General features: G+C 41.5%; 2 protein-coding genes across 5 annotated transcripts; one reads left to right on the top strand and one right to left on the bottom strand.

Moving 5' to 3' along the window:
* The first annotated feature begins 201 nt into the window (after positions 1-201).
* On the top strand, positions 202-12,391 carry LOC4348447 (probable histidine kinase 5). 4 transcript variants are annotated; one of them, NM_001423934.1, is made up of 14 exons: positions 202-1,382; positions 3,133-3,372; positions 4,304-4,711; positions 5,169-5,444; positions 6,724-6,893; positions 7,026-7,238; positions 7,322-7,508; positions 7,621-7,672; positions 7,789-8,018; positions 8,106-8,204; positions 8,543-9,204; positions 9,702-10,205; positions 10,585-11,006; positions 11,827-12,262. In NM_001423934.1, exons 1-13 carry the CDS (start codon positions 1,128-1,130, stop codon positions 10,850-10,852), a joined length of 3,564 nt encoding a protein of 1,187 aa, NP_001410863.1. In that variant the 5' UTR covers positions 202-1,127; the 3' UTR covers positions 10,853-11,006; positions 11,827-12,262. The 4 variants fall into 4 exon arrangements, with proteins under 4 accessions (NP_001410863.1, XP_066160532.1, XP_015614149.1 ...); XM_066304435.1 differs by having other exon boundaries at positions 221-1,382; positions 4,307-4,711; positions 5,244-5,444; positions 11,827-12,391; XM_015758663.3 differs by having other exon boundaries at positions 221-1,382; positions 4,307-4,711; positions 11,827-12,391.
* Positions 12,392-17,899: 5,508 nt separating this feature from the next.
* On the bottom strand, positions 17,900-18,633 carry LOC4348446 (PLAT domain-containing protein 3). The gene has a single exon (XM_015758395.3). It carries the CDS (start codon positions 18,577-18,579, stop codon positions 18,076-18,078), a length of 504 nt encoding a protein of 167 aa, XP_015613881.1. The 5' UTR covers positions 18,580-18,633; the 3' UTR covers positions 17,900-18,075.
* Between the last annotated feature and the right edge of the window lie 2,763 nt (positions 18,634-21,396).

Here is a 21,396-nt window from a genome sequence, read left to right as displayed (position 1 = left end):
CACTAGAAACCACAAAGCTAATGAGCTTGAATTTTCCAAACAATCTTGACACATGCCTCCACCTCCCCCCAAAAAAATTGTCTTGCAAGGTAAGGGAGAAAGAAATGAAAGAAAAAAAAATCTCTAAACAAGCTATGTCAATCAAGCTAGGGAGAGGGCTCCATTAGGACCCACAGGATGATGAGATAATGATATGCACCTTGAAGAAAACACTTTCTCCACATCAAAGAGAAAAAAAAACCAAGAATTCCCCTCTCCATCTCAATACCTCATCCCCATCTGATTCCTCCGTCTAAACAACAGCAACAGCAGCAGCATATGTTAGAGAAATCCTCTCTCTAGAACCAAAAGACAGTACTAGTAGTAGTAGCAGATGGAGAAGGGTAGAGAGAGAGTGAGAAGCACAAGCACCACCACCACTATGAAAGCAGCAGGAAAGAGAAAGAGTAGCACACTGTAGCAGGAGCAGCAGCAGCCAGCAGCAGATGATGCAGAGCAGCTTTAGGCAGTAATCACCACCACCACCTCCTCCTCCTCTCTCTTGTTTCTTTCCAATTTACCAGTTGTTGTTCCTCACCTCACCTGTTGTTGTTGTTGCTGCTTCTCTCTCTCTTCTCTCTCCCTTTCTCTGCCTTTCCCCACCACCTCTACCACCCACTCCTTCCCCAATTCCAGCAAGAATCCAAGACATCCTCGCCTTGTGCTCTTGGTTCGACATTCTTGAGGTGTTGAGGGTTGGCTTTCTTGGATTGGATTGGTTCTTGGCGGCGTTGCGGGGATTGCTGTGGGTGGAGGTCGCTTTCATGGCGCGGTGGCGTCTCTGAGACGACCGTGACCTCCCCTGCTCGCCTTGCCGACCGGGAAAGGCAGAGGGTGGTCGTTCTTGATGGCCTCCCGCGGCAGGGTCGGCGGCTGCGGAGGCGGAGGCGGTGGACGCAACGGGGACAAGTGGAAGCCCGCGTGGTTGCTCGAGCTCGTCCTCGCGATTCCGGCCATGTCCACCAACGACAAGAAACCCTGGAGCGGCGGCGTTCTTGGCCCCCGTCAGAGCTAGCTCGCCCCGGATTTCTTCTCTGCTAGTGTGGCGCGTTTCTTGGAGGCTTTGGGGCGGCGGCGGCGGCAGTGAGATGAGCAGGGTCGGAGAGTGCGGCGGCGGCGGCGGCTGCGGGGCACGGCGAGGGAAGGCGGCGCACGCCGGTGCCGGGGCGGTGGCCGGGTTCCTGGGGTGCTTGCTGCTGGTGTGGGCGATGGGTGGGTGTGGGAGGGGGTGTGGTGGTGGTGGTGGGGAGGGTGTGAGGGACAGGGTGGAGGAGGTGGCGGCGCAGTTCAACCTCAGCATGAGCAAGCTGCAGGCGCTGGCGTCGCTCCTGTCTTCGCCGGAGGTAAATTCGCCCTCTTGCTTGCTTGGTTTGATTGCTCCACTAGCTTTTGATGATCATCATGCTCTCCATGTGTACTGTACCATTGCAATTTGGATGTGATAGATTTTGGGATAATTCGTAGGCGCGCTAGATGTATGCGCTTTACGCATTTACGGATGTTTCGCGTGCGAAGGAATATATATAATGCCTTGGTGTGGGGTGTTTGGAAGTTTATAATTGTAGCTGCCTAGACCATATGTTTCAGTCTCGCAGCATTTATACGTTCCTAATTGATGTATTTGTGGACTGGATGTTTTGGTAGTAATGGGAAATTTTAATGAGTACATGGATTTCCGGTATTATCTTAGTGGAGACAGTCAACTCTGTTTAGATGGAGATTAGAAATTTATGCTGTTTCGTCACTTGTACGGGGGAGGAAAGAACATGTACTAGGATACTGCAAAAGAAATAAACACTTCGATTGGGACCTACCAGAAAATTTGTGGATTGCTTGTTCCTTGTGGTGTCAATGATTATAAAAGTGGTACATTGGCCTGGAAAGTCAATAAGTACGCGCTGTTTGTGAATTGTCGAACTGGATATTTGAGACATAGATAGGTCGTGCAAATTTGAGGTTTGTACAGAGAAAATTCCATGCATATGAGAGTTCCTAGAATCCCTTATTTGTTAGTATTAGAAAAAACATGTTCCTTCCATTCCACTCAGGTTGAACTTTTCCTCCTCATATGCCAGTGCCATCCATGTCCTGTTAACAGACCCATGAATAAGACCGAAATGCCCTCTGCAACCTCTTCCCTTCTCTTGTCAAACCATTGGTGAGGGAGCTTCCATTCTGGCAGCATGAGCCACCTCCCGCTCCTTTCTCCGACATGGCATGAGCTCAGTGTTAAAGAAGGCACTAGACTCTAGATTATTGGCAGGGCTGATGTCTAGGCACTGCTTAGGACCGTTAGTCAGAGCAGAGAATAAACAAATGCAAAGCAGTGAACGAGGAGAGCAGAGACTGGAGAGCAGAGCAGAGTTAAAGAAATGTGGATGCCTTAAGATCACATAAATGCTTATTTTAGCATATTGGGTGCTTGTTATAGCATATTGGTTACAAAGTATTCCAGTCTTCTTTATCCTAGAAAAGCTAGAATAACTGCCACGTTGCTATGATCCCACAGGATCCTTAATCCAATCATTGAACTGACTTTCTACCATTTATAAATCTTCTTATGATTGTCCCATAAACAATTATCTCAATTTCAATCACCCTAGATATGACTGGTAGTTGTAGTAAGAAACAAGATCTCCCTTGTTGCATGTGTGGTTGGGGTAATCCAGGGAGGAAAAGAGAGAGCAAGCTGGTTTACCTTAGGTGCATTGTACATAATTTTGCTACCATAAGCTCAGAATCAAATGGCAAACTGTTCATACGAGCTAGATGTAGGGGAGTGAAATATGGTTGTCCTGTATTAATTCTTTATTTGTTGTGGTCAATAAAATGTCAGGCTATACACAAACTATTGACAAGTAAACTTTTAAATGCTGTGATGCAAGCAATCTTTGTTTATTCCCTGCAAGTGCAAATGAGAACCTTGAAGAGTAAATTTATGATGTTACAAAATCATGTTATTTGCACGATCTATTAATTGTGATAACATATACATCGTTATCTCATTATTGTTTTAGATAATATACTTCATTCATTATGCCCTGGGATCTTATCATCATGCATTTCTAACTGACGATTTGAACTATGATGTAGCGGGAATGCATATGTAAATCTGGTACGATCAATGATGATAATCCAGCCCACAGCATGCCTGATATGTCAAATTGTCGTCTTAAGAATAAACCATCTGGAGGAAATCAAAACAGGCTGGACAATGTGATTATTCAAGATTGTTGCGCAAATGAAGATAATTATGACAAAAATAATCATGAAAACAATTTATTGCAAAATGCCATGCAACAAGACATTGGCTCTCCTACGACATTGTGGAATGTGAGTGTTTTATGTTTCTCTTTATCCTGGATGAACTTGGTGAAGTGTCAAATTAGCTACATTTCTTTTTGCACTGTAAACTTGGAATATAGAGCATTAATGGAATTGGACTGTATTATAACATATTGTTAATGTGGCTGATTCATGAATGATCTGAACCTTCAACTCTTGTGACCTACTAACCAGATTGTCTACTTGACTCTAAATACTTCAGAGGATTGCATGATATTGGCATATCTATATGTTAGGTTGGATTTATTTTCTGCTACTTTGATGTAATGGGGATTGGCATCTATCTTGGCATTGTCCAATTAGTATGTAGCCACCGAGCTATCTTAACTAGAACAACAATAGGTCTCGTCAGTCTTACTGCCACATAGTACTGTAGGACTTGCTAGCCATACTATTATACGTCCAACTTGATTCCAATAACTCAAAGTCATGCTTAAGTCGAGCTTTTTCTTGAAGAAATTACAGAGCTGTCCTTTTGCCCTGCCAATTGTCAAATGCCAATAACTCAGGTGTGTTGATTCCTTTGCAGAACATGTTAAATTGAGCTTAAATGAGGCTAAAGTAGAAAAAAAAACTATATTTACATCTCTTAAGAAATAACTTCCTACGGAATCTTCTTGTATCAAATAATGCTATTAATTTCACAGTTTTGTATTGCCTAATCAGAGTTAATTATCCTTTTTTTTTCTGCAACTGTTTTTGACATTTCATTTATTAAAGAGAAGCACCTTCTCCATGTTTCTAATGCCATTTTTGGTTTGTATTGTGATTATCTATTTTCTTGACTTACAATGTCATGATTCATAGCATGTTGATCTTTAACCATTACAAATTCCTATTGATTGTACCTTTTCGTTTTCAATATATTTAGCTATGCCTATGTGACTTGTGTATTGTCATTAATGGGCTGAATGTACAGCAGAATAACGCCTTGAGCTTCAATCACGGGATGATATTTAGTTTGTCTGCTTCCCTTGGAATAGTTGTAATTTTGGTAGTTATAACTATTTTCAAAAGAGGGAAGCAAGCAAATGAACTGTGTCAGCATGAGAAACTCCTCCAGACACCGAGTGTTAAGATAAGTCGAAAATGGTCAAAGAGAGCCCTGCTTCTTGGTGTCTTAGTTGGGCTTTGTAGTTCTGTCTGGATATTTTCAAGCATGCATGCTGATGTTGTTGCTAGAAGAATTGAGAATCTTGAAAATATGTGTGATGAGAGAGCTAGGATGCTACAAGATCAGTTCAATGTAAGCATGAACCATGTGCATGCATTGGCTATTTTAGTCTCAACTTTTCACCATGGGAAGAATCCTTCTGCTATTGATCAGGTTTGCTTTCTTTGGATACATCTTTCTTAATTGCAAGGGTGATTCAACAAACTTTTAATATTATTAAAATTTTTTTGATAATTTAATAATTTAATCAGGTTTCTAAAAATGCATTGTAAAAGAAATTAGCTGTGAAAGTTGTATTTTGAAGGCCGTGTGATCAAAATGGTATGTTTTTGTGACTGACTGGAAGGAGTATAAAATCTGATTAGCCATTAGCAATTTGTTTGTCCAAAGAAAAATGTTTAGAATAGGTGTCTCCATTCAAAACTGCTTATACCATGATAAGTCACTGGGAAAAAAACATCATTATAGCTGAAACAGGAGGCCAGGAGGGGATGCACAGTTTTTCAAAGATTTATGTTATTTAAAAGAAAACATCTTGTTATTTTCTATCCTATTAATACTGTGCATTTTTTCAAGATTATGAGATCTTGTTATCATTGACATTTGACAGAAAACATTTGAGGATTTCACGGCTAGGACAACATTTGAAAGGCCATTGATGAGTGGTGTTGCCTATGCTTTGAAGGTGCTGCACAGCGAAAGGGAGTTGTTTGAGCAAAAGCTTGGATGGAAGATTAAGAAAATGGAGACCGAAGATCAATCCCTTGTTCATGACTACAATCCTGAAAAGCTTCAGCCTTCACCAGTTCAAGATGAGTATGCACCTGTTATTTTCTCCCAGGAAACTGTAAAGCACATTATATCAGTTGACATGATGTCTGGGAAGGTGAGCTACTATATCTGCAAGCCCTTGTGTATATATATTTATTTATTTCTGAATAGGATAAACTTATTTAACTTCTGATTAGACCTTCATTTTTTTTTTCAAATTGTGAAATGAGTAATTCAGAATCTAATAACGTCTTACTTTAAAAGGATGGGTGCATGAGGTATTATTCTTTACATGGCAGTTCCATATCCCAAATTAGAAATCCGACTCACAGAGGAGTCCCTATTCTAGTATAACTACAAACTATATGTAGTCTCAGACAGACAGCAGTCCCATAACTTCCCCTTTATCATTTTGATTTGCTCCATGGCACTAGCCTGCCTTGGCCCTTCAACCTAGTCTTGCTACACAGACTCTAACCACTTTGTCCTGTATGAGCCATATACAACACTGAGCACAAGCGAAGCCCATCCCATTGGACATGGAATCTGCTGTTGCTGTGTTGCAATGTTGCTGCTGAGGCATATTGCCAATCTTTGTGTGGACTCTGAGGAGGCCTTCATGCTGAACCGGATGGTGACATGGATGAGCGAACTCACTATCGAATGTAAGTGAGACACAAACATAGTGGCTGTCCACAGTGGCAGCGATAGGAAGGAAGAAGCTGGCATGGAGAGTGAGGGAGGCAGTAGCGAGTGCCAAACTCTGCGAGAGATGAGGGTCATGAACAAGAGGCAGCGAAGTACAAGCAAAGGCCGCGTAAAAGGTTTGATTAGTTATGTTGGATCCATCTCAGTCCAAACAAAATCTGTAGAAGTGGTTTGATCTGAGTTGGTTCAGCATGATTAGCCGTCTTGCAGCAGACTGTGAACAGCTCTGGACCCTGGCAGACCATGTATACAAACCTAAAGAACATGTTTGAGTTTTATTACTAACTTTATTTTAGACAAGGGAAGTGTAAACTCCTGGCCTTTGCATCAGCTAGGGATGCACACAACCATTACATTATTAGTCCCCCTGTTCCAAATCATACGATTTTTCGGTTTTGTCCTAAGTCAAACTTGTGGACCAAGTTCATAAAAAAAACATAGCAGCATCGCCATATGCAAGACGTGGAGCCTGGTCATCCACCCAGGGTGTCTGGGTTCTAAATTTGCCCGTGTGTGCCCCTGTCCACGTCCCTTTGGGATGCAAGCTTTATGTACAAATTATATGAAATTTTGCACTATAATTAGTGTCATGCACAAGTACTATTGTTACTTAATCAATCAATTGATCAAGAATCATCAAACAAAAACTTGTGATTCATTTCTTGACACTATGATCTTGATTTCAGGAAGATCGTGATAATATATTGCGCTCACGGGCAACAGGCAAAGGGGCCCTAACAGCCCCTTTCCCACTTCTTAAATCTAATCACCTTGGTGTGGTGCTAACGTTCACTGTGTATAAGTATGATCTTCCTCCAGATGCAACTCCAGAGGAGCGTATTGAAGCTACGCTGGGGTAATATCTGTTTCCTAATAAATGTCAAGTTGAACTACACACTTATATTTATTTCTTTTTAAGTTTGAGAGAGTTTTCTATCAAAAGAACTTTGAGAGAATTGACCATAGATTTGTTGTTAACACTTGACAGTTATCTTGGTGCCTCATTTGATGTTCCGTCTCTGGTGGAGAGACTCCTGGAGCAACTTGCTAGCAAACAAAAGATAGTTGTTAGGCTGTATGACATCACAAATCATACTTATCCTACTAAAATGTATGATTCGGATGTTATTGCATCTGATGATCTGCATATTAGTAATATTGATTTCGGGGACCCGACACGCAAACACGTAATGCATTGCAGGTACTTCTTTCATTGTGCTTGGGATTATACTTTTGTACTTGAAAATAAGCTCACTCAATCCATTTTCATATTTTTTATGTCAGATTCAAGCATGCACCTTCACTGCCATGGTCTGCAATTATGATATCTTCAGCAGTAGCTATAATTGTTTTGCTTGTTGGCTATATTATCTATGCTACTCTGAATTCTCTTGAAGAGGCAGAAGATAATTATACGACAATGAGAGATTTAAAAGGACGAGCTGAAGCTGCAGATGTTGCTAAGTCCCAGGTCCTTCTATCTCTAGCAGTGTTCTTATCTTTTGCTATGTTTCTTTAGTCTCCTCCATGATTGCTTTCCTTCTTCTCCTTATCCGCTAAGTAGATCTTTGTTTACCTTGCAGTTTCTAGCAACTGTTTCACATGAGATTAGAACTCCAATGAATGGTGTACTAGGTTTGTCCTTTATACTTTGTTTTTAATTATTCTTTTCTATCACATTGATACCTTCTGTATTATCGTCAGAAGACAATGCTAAATGAGTTATGAGAGTGGATTTCTACCTGAACCAGGTATGCTACAGATGCTCATGGATACGGAACTTGATACAACTCAGCGGGATTTTGTAGTTACAGCTCAAGAAAGTGGAAAGTCATTGATAAACTTAATAAATGAAGTACTTGATCTCGCTAAGATAGAATCAGGCAAAATTGAGCTGGAGGCGGTGCGATTTGATGTCCGTGATATTCTTGACAATGTGGTATCTTTGTTTTCTGAAAAATCATGGGCTAAGGGCATAGAGGTGAGTCGTAATCTATACCCATTGGACTCTAAGCTTTTCATTCAACGGGATGTTAGGACCTGAAATATGTTGTTTTTGCGAGGGTAGTTGGCTGTACTTGTATCTGATCAAGTTCCAGATGTTCTGATCGGGGACCCGTGGCGGTTTCGGCAAATCATTACAAATCTTGTAGGGAATTCTATGAAGGTCAGTTTTAAATCTAGATTGGCTACCATAATTCCTCTGATCTTCAATTTATTGTTATACTCTGGAGAACATTGTTGTTGTGGGTTCCTTATTCTGTCATTTGCATACATCTATATGCTGTGATGCTTTCATATAACAGCAGTAGCCAGTAGGAGAAAGTATGATCCAGTACTCGCTGTTTTGATATTTATACAAGTGAAAGCTCAAACTGGATTTCCTTATGTAGATTACAAACATGGCAGTTGCTTTGGTTAGAACAAAAAAGTAGAGTTCTGTCTATTATGCAATAATCTTTCACTGATATAATCTTTTCCAAATATGGCTTCCTGTAAATACAGTTTACTGAACAAGGTCATATCTTCATTCGAGTGCATTTAATTGAGGAAGTGAAGAGAAAAATGGAAGCTCTGGATGACACTTCTCCTGAAAACATAGAAGTTACAGCGAATTCCAAAAATACGATGCCATATAATACTCTAAGTGGGCTTGAAGTAGCAAATAATCGGAAAACCTTGGAGAGTTTCAGGATGTTCAAAGATTCGTCAGATGCAATAGATTCAGTGAACTTACTAGTAACTGTCGAAGACACTGGCATAGGAATAACTAAGGATGCTCAAACTCGCATTTTTACACCTTTCATGCAAGCGGATGGTTCCACCTCAAGGACATATGGTGGAACTGGAATTGGTTTGAGTATTACGAAACGCCTGGTTGAATTGATGGGTGGAGAAATAGGGTTTGTGAGTAAACCAGGAGTTAGTAGTACATTTTCTTTTACTGCTATTTTCAAGGAAAATAGGAAAGATCCAGGGGATATCAAAAGGTATTGTCCTGAACCTACTCCACCAGATTTTCAAGGAATGAGAGCGCTTGTTGTTGACGGAAGATGTGCTCGTGCTGAGGTTACCATGTACCATCTGCGGAGACTTGGAATACAATGTGATCTTGCAGCCACATCTGAATCAGCACTTTCTGCTCTATTGGAATCCTGCAATTCAAGGTTCGGTTTCTTTGTGTATCATGCTTCAGCTTTATATTTTGCAACCCATTCAAATGGCCGTAGCTTGCCTGCTGGCTCAGGTCTAATGAGCATCAATATTTCACAAAATGGCATTAGTATAATTTTCTGAGTTGGTTAGATATTCGGATTTTCTCTGTATTATTTGGCATCAAAACAGAGAAAGACAATTTACTAATCAACAGAAGGGATAAAAGAGTAAAAGATGAAGCTTACATTACTTGGATGACGATAAGATTTGACTAGAGATTAGGGGACCATTAGGTTTAGTGGTTTGCTATGTTGGTTTACAAGTCTTGATGCTCAACGAGACTGTTAATTTCTTTTTCTGGTATTAATGACATCATAAATGTTGGATAAATATTTGTTTACTTGAGTTTTATTGTGAAGCCATCATAAATATGCTGTTATGCTTTCAATATTCATAAAACTATTATTATGTATTATTTTCTGACACTGTTGCATTTTATGTGTTCAAGTGTAAAAAGCAGTCTAAATATGGTGCTTGTTGACAAAGAAGCTTGGGGCGAGGACTCAGGCTTGGCATTTTTCCGGTGTCTTATAGATCTTCGGCTGAAGGGCACACTCAAGTCTTGGCAAACCATGCCAAAGTTCTTTCTTTTGGCAGGTTCAATAACTCCTGCTGACTCTGATTGTTTGAGGTTGGCGGGGTATTCTAATAGCATAAGAAAACCCCTTCGTCTTAGTACTGTTGCTGCTTGTCTTAGTAAAGCACTAGGGGTTGGACTTACAGGCCGACGAAGTAGAGATAATTCTTTGGTTCTTCGAAGTGTACTAACAGGAAAAAACATTTTAGTTGTGGACGACAATGCTGTTAATCGCATAGTTGCAGCTGGTGCTTTGAAGAAATATGGAGCTATAGTTACCTGTGTGGACAGTGGAAAGGAGGCAATTTCTAGGCTCCAGCCACCTCATAAATTTGATGCTTGTTTTATGGATGTTCAGATGCCTGAGATGGATGGGTAATCTTCCTTCCCATTTGTTAAAATTCATCTAATGATGCCTTCTAAAGACATTATTTTGTGTTACGTGCTTCACTGTGTTATAAGATGAATTAGTAACATATCCTTATTGCTTAAATATCTCTTGTAGTTTCTTCAAATGGTTTCATATTGAAATAGGTCGCCTTTTTTTCTTTCACAATTGCAGTCTTGAGCTAGAATTCTTTTTTTTTATTATTGTGTCCATTGTAATGAACGACTTCATAAGTCTATATATGGATTGTTATGAACTTTGAAATAACCAGAAAACTTACTACATGTAGAACATCGTACATTCTTTATAACAAGTGTCTTCTGCAATTGGATCAACTGAACTGCTTCCTTTTTTTTTTTTTTGCAGGTTTGAAGCTACTAGATTAGTTCGTTCTGTAGAAAGTAAAATCAATGATACGATCCAGGCAGGTGAAGTGTCTTCCGAGATCTATGGAAATAAGGCCCATTGGCATGTACCTATATTAGCCATGACAGCGGATGTAATTCAAGCAACTTTTGAGGGATGTATGGAATGTGGAATGGATGGATATGTGGCAAAGCCATTTGAAGAACAGCAACTTTACTCTGCAGTTGCTCATTTCCTAGAGGCTGATGCAACAGATCCATTGACCTAGGAGATTTAGTTTGCTAGTGGCCACAGTGATTCAGGGTTCTCTGATGCAGCATCTGCTAAAAACCCATTTGGAGATAACAATATTGCAAAGCAGAAGAGCTATGCAGTAAATCGAGAACAGAAGTTTGATTGGACTGCTATTTATGTTTCATTTGGTAAGTTTCAACTGAACACATTAAATGTGCAAGCTTTAGTAACTTAGTCAAACACCATGTAGTTGCGCTAATAAGTAAACTCCCTCCGTCCCAGAATATAAGAAGTTTTAGGGTTGTACACGGTTATTAAGAAAGTAGGTAGAAGTGAGTGGTGGAGTGTTGTGATTGGATGATTAGTGGAGGTAGGTAGGAAAAATGAATGGTGGATGGTTGTGATTGGTTGGGAAGAGAATGTTAGTGGAGAAGTTGTTATATTTTGGGACAAATTCTAATGGCTAAAAGTTATTATATTTTGGGACGGAGGGAGTAATAACCTGACTTTTAGTTCTTTTTCTTGCTGGTTAATACACATAATTATTTTCAATATTCATTTGATCATTAAGATGCTTCATCTGAAATTCCTGCTTCTCAAATATATATGATAGCTCTCAGGGAGGTCTAACATCAAATTTAGAACATCCCACAAGTTTTTGGCATCTGAAAATGGATGATAGAAATATTTTGGCTATTGGATATTATACTTGTTTTGCTTTCTTTTGAATAATTGGATGCTATGACCCTTCTTGTAGAATACTTGGCCCTGGATTCCGGAACCATTAAGTTCAGCCTACGCTAGCAATCAAAATTTTGTTTCATCTGTTAATTGTTATCTTGTTTCGTCTGTTAATTGTTATTCCCTCCGATCAAAATTATCTGTCGTTTCCAACAGCAAAACAGAACTACTAGCAGGACATTTCTACTGTCTGAAACGACGAGTATTTCCGATCGGAGGGAGTGTCTTGTTTCATCTCTTAATTGTTATCTTGTGTGTGTTCTACAGACAATTGGATGAAATCTATTTCAACATCACGCCTTCAGCCATGTGCTTAAGGGGAAACTTTGACCATTTTTACCCAGTGGAAATCAATGAGGGACATACATTGAACTGACATAGCCTCCTTCATGCTGTTCCAGTGTAGTGGCTGACAAGATGACATCAATGGCGTTCTTGTTGTACAGCTAATATAGATTATGAGAAGGCTAATGCTCCTGTTTATTCTGTATTCTTGAGTGTACATATGAAATGGCAAGAAAATAGTGAGAGTTGGAGGATTTGTCTGGTGGCTTGAAGAATGTAAATAGGAATGTTCATATCCATCTTTTCTGAGGTCTGGTTATGTGGGGTGTAAGTTGTACATATGTTCTCTTGTAGAAATGTAATTGATTATTAGATTACGGCAATGTTCCAAAAAAAGTATATATATTATGCTTCCAAATCCTTGCTTGTTGAGTGCCCTGTAATTTTCATTTCAAATAGAACAAAATGCAAATTGTCCGGAAGATCCAAATTGTACACTTCTTTTATTGAACATTTGGGAGCATATGTTGGCAATGGCTGTGGAATATGTTTATATATCTTTGAACCTTTTCAGAGAGAATTTTGAAAATCTGTGGTCTAGTGAAGCAAAACTCAAGCTTGTAGTTTTGTTATGAAATTGGTACATCAAAATCACATCTAGGGTTCTCTTTGTAAATTTAAGGGATTTTGGACAGATAAAGTGTCCCATCCATCCAAAGTCCCACTTTAGGAGGGAGGGAGTATATTGTTCTACCATGCAAACAAGATGTCGATGGCATGGCCAAAAGCTTTATTATTTTTAGAAAAAAAAGTCCAGAACTCTAAATTACACCAAAACATTGGAGACCCTCCCTAAACAGCACACTCTAGAACGAAGAATAAATAAATAAATTGCTTAAAGCCTACTCCATCCTAAAATACAACAACCTACGACTACTATCTATATTCGTAGTACTATGATATATTCTCTCTAGTCGTTATTATATTTTAGAATGGAGGTAATATAAGAAAATTTATTTGTGCACTTATCCTCATCAAGTTTTAGAAAAGAAAGCGAAGTGAGAGTAGCTCGAGTGGTTACGTTCTTTGTATTAGAACCAACCCACCCGGATTCAAATACATTCAACACGGGCAGGGCCGGCCCTGACAGGGGGCGAGCAGTGCAGCCGCACTGGGCCCCCCAGATCGTAGGGGCCCCACCCCACCCCCCGCGTAGCCTCTATGCTGCTGTGGCCCAAGTAACAGGAGCCAACATGCTATGCAACGATACCGAACAGAAGTTACAGACACAGAGACGTTCCCAATTCCTTCCTATGAGGCGAGATTGTCGCCGCACGGCGCGTGCGTCATGACGACTGAAGTCCATCGGAATGACTCTACGTTATACCGGCGGCCGCCGTTCAGTTCATGATTCATCCCGCGTCGTCGTCGTCGTCGGCGGCGGCGGCGGCACATCAGTGCGCGGCGCCGTCACGCCATGGTCCTCCGCCATCGACTGCAACCGCATCTGCTGAATTGCAGGATGCCTAACGCCTGACGATCAAAAGTCAAGGGGAGGTATGGAGGTGAGCAGCAGCATATGAACATTAATTGAAATTTTCTAGTTCTATCTGCACTGCACCTTGGCACCTTGCTATGCTAGGTTAATAGGTCAGATTTGTTCTGTCTCCTCTTATCAGAGATTCTAAGAATCATAGAGCTTGGAGAATTGGAGTTGTAAACGTTAGCGTTGGTAAAGCTGTTAGTGGTTAAGTGGTTTGGCAAAAGAAATTATTGGATGAAATTGATATTGATACCACCATGAGTGGTATCGCATGCATAAATGTCCAAAATTTTTAAGGTAACAACTAGCAACTGACAACTCATGTATATACTGATTATTATTTAGATATTATACTAAGGGCCCTATCTCTAGTTTCGCACTGGCCCCTGAAAACTCAGGACCGGCCCTAAACACGGGTGCTCGCATTTACGACTAATTATTCTTTCAATGGTAGACGACGTACCCGTTGACAACGAGACGCCCGTGAATAGTCTTCTGGAGGTGCTCATATGGGTAGGGAGGCGCCCACGGATAGTCTTCTAGAGGTGCTCGTATGGGTAGGGAGGTGCCCACGGATAGTCTTCTAGAGGTACTCATAGGATAGGAGGCACCTGTAGGGTTTGAAATTTCGATTCGAAATTTCTAAAATTTTGGTAATTTCGCCCCCCTACCGGCATACTCAAATCTCACCCGAAATTTTTGGTTTTTTGTAATTTTTTATGAATTTGGTCAAATTTTATTCAAATTCATTCAAATTCAGTCAAATTTTCAAATAATTTCGGCCAGAAATTTACGAAATTACCGAAATTTCCAGTAATTTCGGTCCCCCGACATAAAATCCAATTTCGAAATTAAAAACCCTGAACACCTGTGGTGACTTCATCGATATCAAGATATGCCTCTTAGAAAAGTTTTAGAAAAGAAAAATACGGCAAAGTGCTCACCCATTTACAAGGGAAAAGAAGGCCTACAAATCCAACCATCGTCATCCATAGGTATGACCCATTCTTGGTTCGATTTGCTATCCATCTCCTGTGTGATTTTTTTATGGCATTTGACATTTTTTTTGGCCGCTATGCACCACTTGCGATGTGAGCGGCAGCTCACGGCCTGTGTCACCCAGCAATATGGCTAATGCTGCTCGGCGAGCGACACCGTCCCTCTCGTCGTCGTGAAATATAAAATTACGATCCTATATAACTAAAATTACATTTGTAAATTTAGTTAATATGACATGTAAGCGCACTGTAATTTTGATAAAAATAATGTGTAAGTAAATATGTATTTGTTATTTTCTTTAAAATATAAAAATACAGTCCTATATAACTAAAATTATATTTGTAATTTCAGTTGATATGACATATAAGTCCACTGTAATTTTGGTATAAGTAAATATGTATTTGTTATTTTCTTTAAAATATAAAATTACAGTCTTATATAACTAAAATTACATTTGTAAATTCAGTTGATATGACATGTAAGTGCACTGTAATTTTGATAAAAATAATATGTAAATAAATATACATTTTTTTATTTTCTTTTGTAGTTCGTTGGATGTAAATCTAAAGATAGAAAAAATCTAGGTGATTTTTTTTAGAAATCACACGACAAATGGATAGAGTTAGCAAATTCGTTGTGCGTAATAAAAAAAAATCGGAAGCAAATTATCGATGGGCCGCACGAAGCCACGTACACAATTGCGTGACGGAACCCAATAGAAAAAAAGTACACTGAAGGTCCCTCAACCCTCAACTTGTCATCGGGATAAAAAACGTCCTTGAACCGCAAAACCAGGGTCCCTTAGCTATAGAAAACCGGTCACAATAGGTCCCTCGGCGGTTTTGATCCCGGTTTTGTCCTACATGGCTGCTGAGTCAGCGTGGGACCCATGTGGACCCCACATGTCAGGATGCCACGTCGACACCTTTCTATTTCCCCTCTTCTCTCCCTTCTCTCTCACTTCTCTGCTTCTTTGCGCAGGCTAGCCGACGGGAGGGGAGGAGGCCGGTGGGGCGCGCCCACCGTGCGCTCCGCGAGGTGGGTCGCAGCGGCGGCGGCGTCGTCGTCGCCGGCCGCGCCATCTCCGTCCAGTTCGCCACGTACCGCTGGCGCAGACCCGTCCTCTGGCGCCGCGGCGGCGGCGGGGAGGCGGGTGTACGTGACCAACGTTGCACCGGGCGCGAGCGCGGAGCGGCTGCGTGCCTTCTTCGCGGGGTTCGGGGAGCTCGAGGGCGGCCCGTTCGGCTTCGACGCTGAGACAGGATTCTCCCGCGGGTGCGCGCTCTTCGTGTACCGCGCGGCGGAGGGCGCCAGCTCGCCGCCTACCCCGCCTGGAAGAGCAAACCACGCATGCCGCCGCCGCTGCGTGGAATCACATTTGTAAACAGATTACCACCCAATTCTAAAGCAATCAAGTTGGGAATGTTTGCTATACCAGAAGGAATTGATCCTAAGAACTGATTTAATCCCATGTGTATCAGTGTATGTACTGCCGTTGAGTGGAATGGTTTCCAAAAGAATTTGGCACATTGCCTTCAAAGCGATTACCATATATGGAGGACATTTGTAGCTCAGTGCAGTTGGCTAAGCTGTTCATAAACTCCAGATCTTTCTGGCTATGTGCATGGAATTTATTCAGCTCAAGATTTAACCAAGACAGTTTGGTAAGTTTGCCAATGGATCTAGGCACAACCCCAGTGAAACTATTGATTGATACTATATCGATCAGGTTTAACTTGGAAGCATTTGTCAATGAATTTGGGATATGCCCATAAAAGAAGTTGCCGCCCAATTGGAACTTTTGGAGATCTGGTAGAGAGTTACCGATATTGGATGGTAGCTCTCCGCTTAGATGATTGGAAGCAAGGGTAAGTTAAACAAGAGTAGAAAGATTCAGGATAGCTTGTGGAAACTGACCTGCCAATTATTTTTGCACCCAGATGCAAGTATACTAAACCAGGCAACTTTGCAAAATCATTTGGTATGCTGCCATCGATGTTATTATACAGACAACTAAACCTTTTCAGCGTTGTAATTTTGGCAACAGAAACAGGGATGGGTCCAGTAAGACTGTTAACTGAAAGTTGCAAGCTTTGAAAGCGTTGAGGCAAATCTGCAGGGATTTGTCCTACCAGATTGTTTCCATTCAGCCATAGCACCTTGAGGTTGGAACAGTTTGCAAGATTAGGCATCCTTCTTTGCAATGTGTTATTGCTCAAGTATATGATTTGCAGGTGATGCATATTACCAAAGGATTGAGGGATCTCTCCGGTGAATGAATTTGCAGGTACAAAGAGAAATTTGAGGAATGTTAGGTTTCCAAGAGGAGACATCTGCCCAATTAATCCTCTATTTGTGAGGTTTAGCGCCGGCAGCGGTGACGCCACGGCAGCGGCGGCCGCGCGCGTGGTTTGCTCTTCCGGCGGAGTCGGCGTCGAGCTGGCGCCCTCCGCCGCGCGGTACACAAAGAGCGCGCACCCGCGGGAGACGCGTCGAAGCTGAACGGCCGCCCTCGAGCTCCCCGAACCCGGCGAAGAAGGCGCGCAGCCGCTCCGCGCTCGCGCCCGGTGCGACGTTGGTGACGTACACCGCCTCCCCGCCGCCGACGCCGCCGCCGCGGCGCCAGAGGACAGGTCTGCGCCAGCGGTGGCGAACTGGGCGGAGACGGCGCGGCCGGCGACGACGACGCCGCCGCCGCGGCCCACCTCGTGGAGCGTGCGGCGGGCGCGCCCCACCGACCTCCTCCCCTCCGGTCGGCTTGCCTGCACAGAGAAAGAGAAGCAGAGAAGGGAGAGGAGGAGAGGGGAAATAGAAAGGTGTTGACGTGGCATCCTGATATGTGGGGTCCACGTTGACTCAGCAGCCACGTATGATAAAACCGGAATTAAAACCGCCGAGGGACCTATTGTGACCAGTTTTATATAGTTAAGGGACCCGCGGTATCTGGTTTTGCGGTTCGAGGAAGCTTTTGTATCATGATGACAAGTTGAGGGACCTTCGGTGTACTTTTTCCAACCCAATATGTCGTGGTGGGCTGGTGATGGCTGCGTCTCCATAGCCCTGCAAAGTTCTTTGGCCCATTGGCAACCTGTTAGTATTTGTGTTTGGCCCATTTTGTTTTACTCCAACTTGGTGTATAATAATTCGATTTCATATATGTAAAAACCTTGTCACTTGCAAAATTATACTATGATAGATCATATTTAGACTAAATTACAGTTCGAGCTAATTTTACATTGGTCGACCACAGTTCTCTCTTCTTCTTTTTTTCACTTTGTACCAGATAATTTTGTCTTTGATCTTTGTTTATAATTTGGATAACTCTAGACCACTTTTTTTGAGCACATCAACAAACACGAGTACATTGACTCTATATGCCGATGAACTCCATCACCCGTGGGCAAATCATATCTCTCTTTGGCGGACGCATGGTTAGACATGATTAGCAAGAGAATTGGTGTGGTCCAAAGTGTGAAAAGAAATTAAATTTAACTGGTCCAAAACAAAAGAAGATCAGTCAATAGATGGCACAAATTAAACTGCGGCAATTCAGTCCGATTGAATTGACTTATTTCCATCACGTTACACTAGGCAAAGCATATACACTAGCTGTGCCCAACTTATTTATTCATTTAGGTTACTACAGCACTGGTGATTGACATGGAGCTATAGCTGGATCGTTCAACCAATCATGGTGCCGCCGCGCCAATGCCGCAGCCCCTCCGCTCGGCGGTGAGCATGTGCGGCGCCTCGTCGATGGCCAGCCACTGATCCACCGCCCACCGGTGCGTCATCGACGGGAGTCTCCCCTGCCCGAGCTGCGTCACCATCACGTAGCTCACGTACCACCCGGGCTTGTTCCCAGAGCCGTCGGAGGTGAGCACCATGTTGCAGGGCTCCGACGGCATGCAGTCGCCGGCGCCCCTGAACCGGTCGAGGTTCCCCTTCTCGAAGTAGTCGTGGCCGGCGGCCATCTGGCCCCACGACTCCAGGTTGGCGACCGTCAGCGTCGGGCCCCTGGCGGCGCGCACCTGCAGCGAGACGCGGGCGTCGGTGCCGGCGTTCCTCCGGCCGTCGGTCTTGACGACGATCTCGAACGTGCATCGTGTGGTGGCGGCGGTGGCCGCGGCGGCGAGGAAGAGGATGAGGTAGCTGGCGAGGGCGAGGGAAAGCTTGTTCATGGTAAGCTTCATGTTATTTGTTATTGGATGTGGTATATGTGATGAATTGGGGAGTGAGTTTGGTGTGGTATTGCATGCCTCCACAATGTACCGTTTTATAGGAGGCAGAGGAGGGGTAAGGGCAATTGCACTAGCCAATGTTTTGATTAATAATAATTCTGTGACTTGTGGGATGCGCTACTGTGAGCTCTGACTGGGTGTGTATATTTTACGAGGGATATGTGGAAATTAAAATGGTCTGTGCCACGCGCCTTATCTTCTCGTAAAATTAGATCGGTGGCCGCCATTCTCAATTGACTAAACGCACCGACACACATGTGTACCCATCCCCTCTCTCCCCTCGGTCTTCGTTCGTGGCAGTACGAGTGAAAGTGCATGTTACATGAATGAAGAGAAGCTGTTATTAACATAATTTAGATGTTTTTTTTCTCTGATATCATTTACTCAAATTATACCATTGTGTTATAAAAGTCAAACACAAGAGTATTTGATATAAAAGCTAATTATACCATTGTGTTCGCTCAAATTATACCAAGCTACTACAAAACTACGGATTGATGATGATGTATCTCAAAACTACAAATTTAATATTATTTTTTATTTGCTAAACACCATACAGTGGTAGGTACCCATATACATGTGCACACTCAACACTATAAACATATATACGCGTATATCCTGCCTTAATATATGAGCACCTCCAAAGACTTAACAACCGTCTTGGCTGAATGGCGAGCCCATGGCGGCACCCGGAGCCCATAGGGAGTGGGTAGATACCGCCGAATGAACATCTGGGAGGGACCCCCATTTAGGATGAATGCACACCAATTTGTCCTAGACTCAGTAGGCCAGCTAGGATGTCCTCTAATGCTGTAGAGACGACAGACGATGAACAATTCGGGGATTGGAGGAGACTATATACAATTTGACATAGGTAGCAAGAAGAGGGAAGATGTAGTATATTGAGGGTTTCGAATAATAGATTGATTTTCACAATTGATTGATTATTGTTTCAATCGGTCTTGGCCCTTATATTTATGGGAGGGATGATCTTGCCTCTCTATCACTCTTGTCCATGTCCTAGTAAGTTTGAGAAGCTTTACAGTGAAGGAAACCCCAACGATCGAAGAAAGAAATATGAGGAAACTCCAATTGGATTCGAACTATATGTGCTAAAAGTCTGACCACCCACATATATACCTGCAGTCTGACCACAGTTAATTGTCCGGTCTAACTAGCCACACAATGGCGGTTGATCGACCTTCGCTAGGAAGTCTCGATATTTTTCAAATTTGGCTTTAACTTCCTATAAGTCTAAACTAGTGCTAAATTTGAGTATCGACAAATCGGGATATCTTGAAATTGACAAAGTCAACACATGCGTCTATCTGTTGATGGATATGTCCCCTACCACGCTAAAGAGTAATTTGTCGTAAATGTGAACACTTGTATCAAGTCTAGTACTTAAACCCAGATGGACAGGTTTCACTACCAGGAACCTAACCAAATTGAGTTACGATCACTTTGCAACACCAAATTTTTCATGAAACTAAAGATTTAAGCTAGAGGCTCGTAAATCTACATATTTAATAAAATGGTTATCACAAAACTACAATATTTTAGAGTTCAAATTCCTATCATATTTCTATATTGGAGTTATAAACACTGTAATTTTGTGATTTAGTTGGTTCTAAACCTGTAGACTACTGATATTTTTTTAAGTAAATTTATATTTTTGTGATATATAATCATAAATCTGTTGTTCTATGAGAATTTTGGTGCTCAACTGAGTTTTTTTTTGATCCACCATCTTTAATCCAAAATCTATTGTATTGTAGTTTTGGGTTGATTAAAAAAAATGTGATAGTTTAGCCGAAGCATTTTTTTGTGAAAATTTTACTCTTACATTTTTATAACAAGATCTCACATAATTATTTTCTGTTGACATAAATATATAGTATGTTTGAACCGTTAAAATTTGATGTTTTATATGCGAGAAGTGAATGTCTTATGTTGTACATTGTAAGTTAATTGCTTTTGGTTGTGTGAATCCTTTTTAATGTGGCATGTGGTATCCTAAGTTTACTTTTAAATATTGCACATGATCTTTTTTTATGTTTTAACTCTTTTTTTTACATTTTAAAATTTAAAATTTTGTATTTTATGTATGATATGAAAATATTTTAATTATGGACATAATTATATATACTTTGTTATCAGAAATATAATCTACGATCTACTTTGTTATTCAGTGTAAGATTTTATTTTAAATATTAATTACTTTGTTATGTAATTTTGGATCGTAGATCGGATAAGTAATGTAAGAAAAAAAATAAAGTTAGTTAAATTTGTTTAGGGGGAGAATTGAGGGAGAGAAGGGAGAGAGAGAAAGAGATAAGCAGTGGCTGGAAGGAGCGCCTGCTTTGTGGCATTTAAACAGCTCACCACGTGTACGTAGTATCGTACGGAAAATATTCGTTCGCGATTCTGCATGTGTTGATTCAAAACAGAAGACTCTCCCAGACGGAGAATTTGACCAATATGCATTCCAATAGGTTAGAAAAACTGTTCAGTTTTCTAGTTTACATGATTGTTTTTTATTTGGGATGCCCACGTACGTACGCATATGTAGTTGACCACCACTAGCTAGTTATCAACCCACATGCACCTACCTATATATGGTCTATACCTCTAGAAAATATTGATATAACTAATTAAATCTATGGATATTTTCTAAAACATATATACTCCCCCCATCCCAGAATATAAACATTTTTAGAGTTGGGCACGGTTACTAAGAAAATAGGTAGAATTGAATAGCACAAGGTT

Source organism: Oryza sativa, chromosome 10 (assembly GCF_034140825.1).
Source record: "Oryza sativa Japonica Group chromosome 10, ASM3414082v1".
In the NCBI taxonomy this organism is placed as follows: Eukaryota; Viridiplantae; Streptophyta; class Magnoliopsida; order Poales; family Poaceae; genus Oryza; species Oryza sativa.
This window is presented reverse-complemented; position numbering and strand designations above follow the sequence as displayed.

What these genes read in the sequence shown, in the direction of transcription:
- LOC4348447 (NM_001423934.1), top strand. Translation starts at nt 1,128, where the DNA reads ATGAGCAGGGTCGGAGAGTGCGGCGGCGGCGGCGGCTGCGGGGCACGG. An exon ending in CGCTCCTGTCTTCGCCGGAG is followed by an intron (nt 1,383 to 3,132) that starts GTAAATTCGCCC and finishes ACTATGATGTAG; the next exon opens with CGGGAATGCATATGTAAATC. An exon ending in CTCCTACGACATTGTGGAAT is followed by an intron (nt 3,373 to 4,303) that starts GTGAGTGTTTTA and finishes CTGAATGTACAG; the next exon opens with CAGAATAACGCCTTGAGCTT.
- LOC4348446 (XM_015758395.3), bottom strand. Translation starts at nt 18,579, where the DNA reads ATGAAGCTTACCATGAACAAGCTTTCCCTCGCCCTCGCCAGCTACCTC.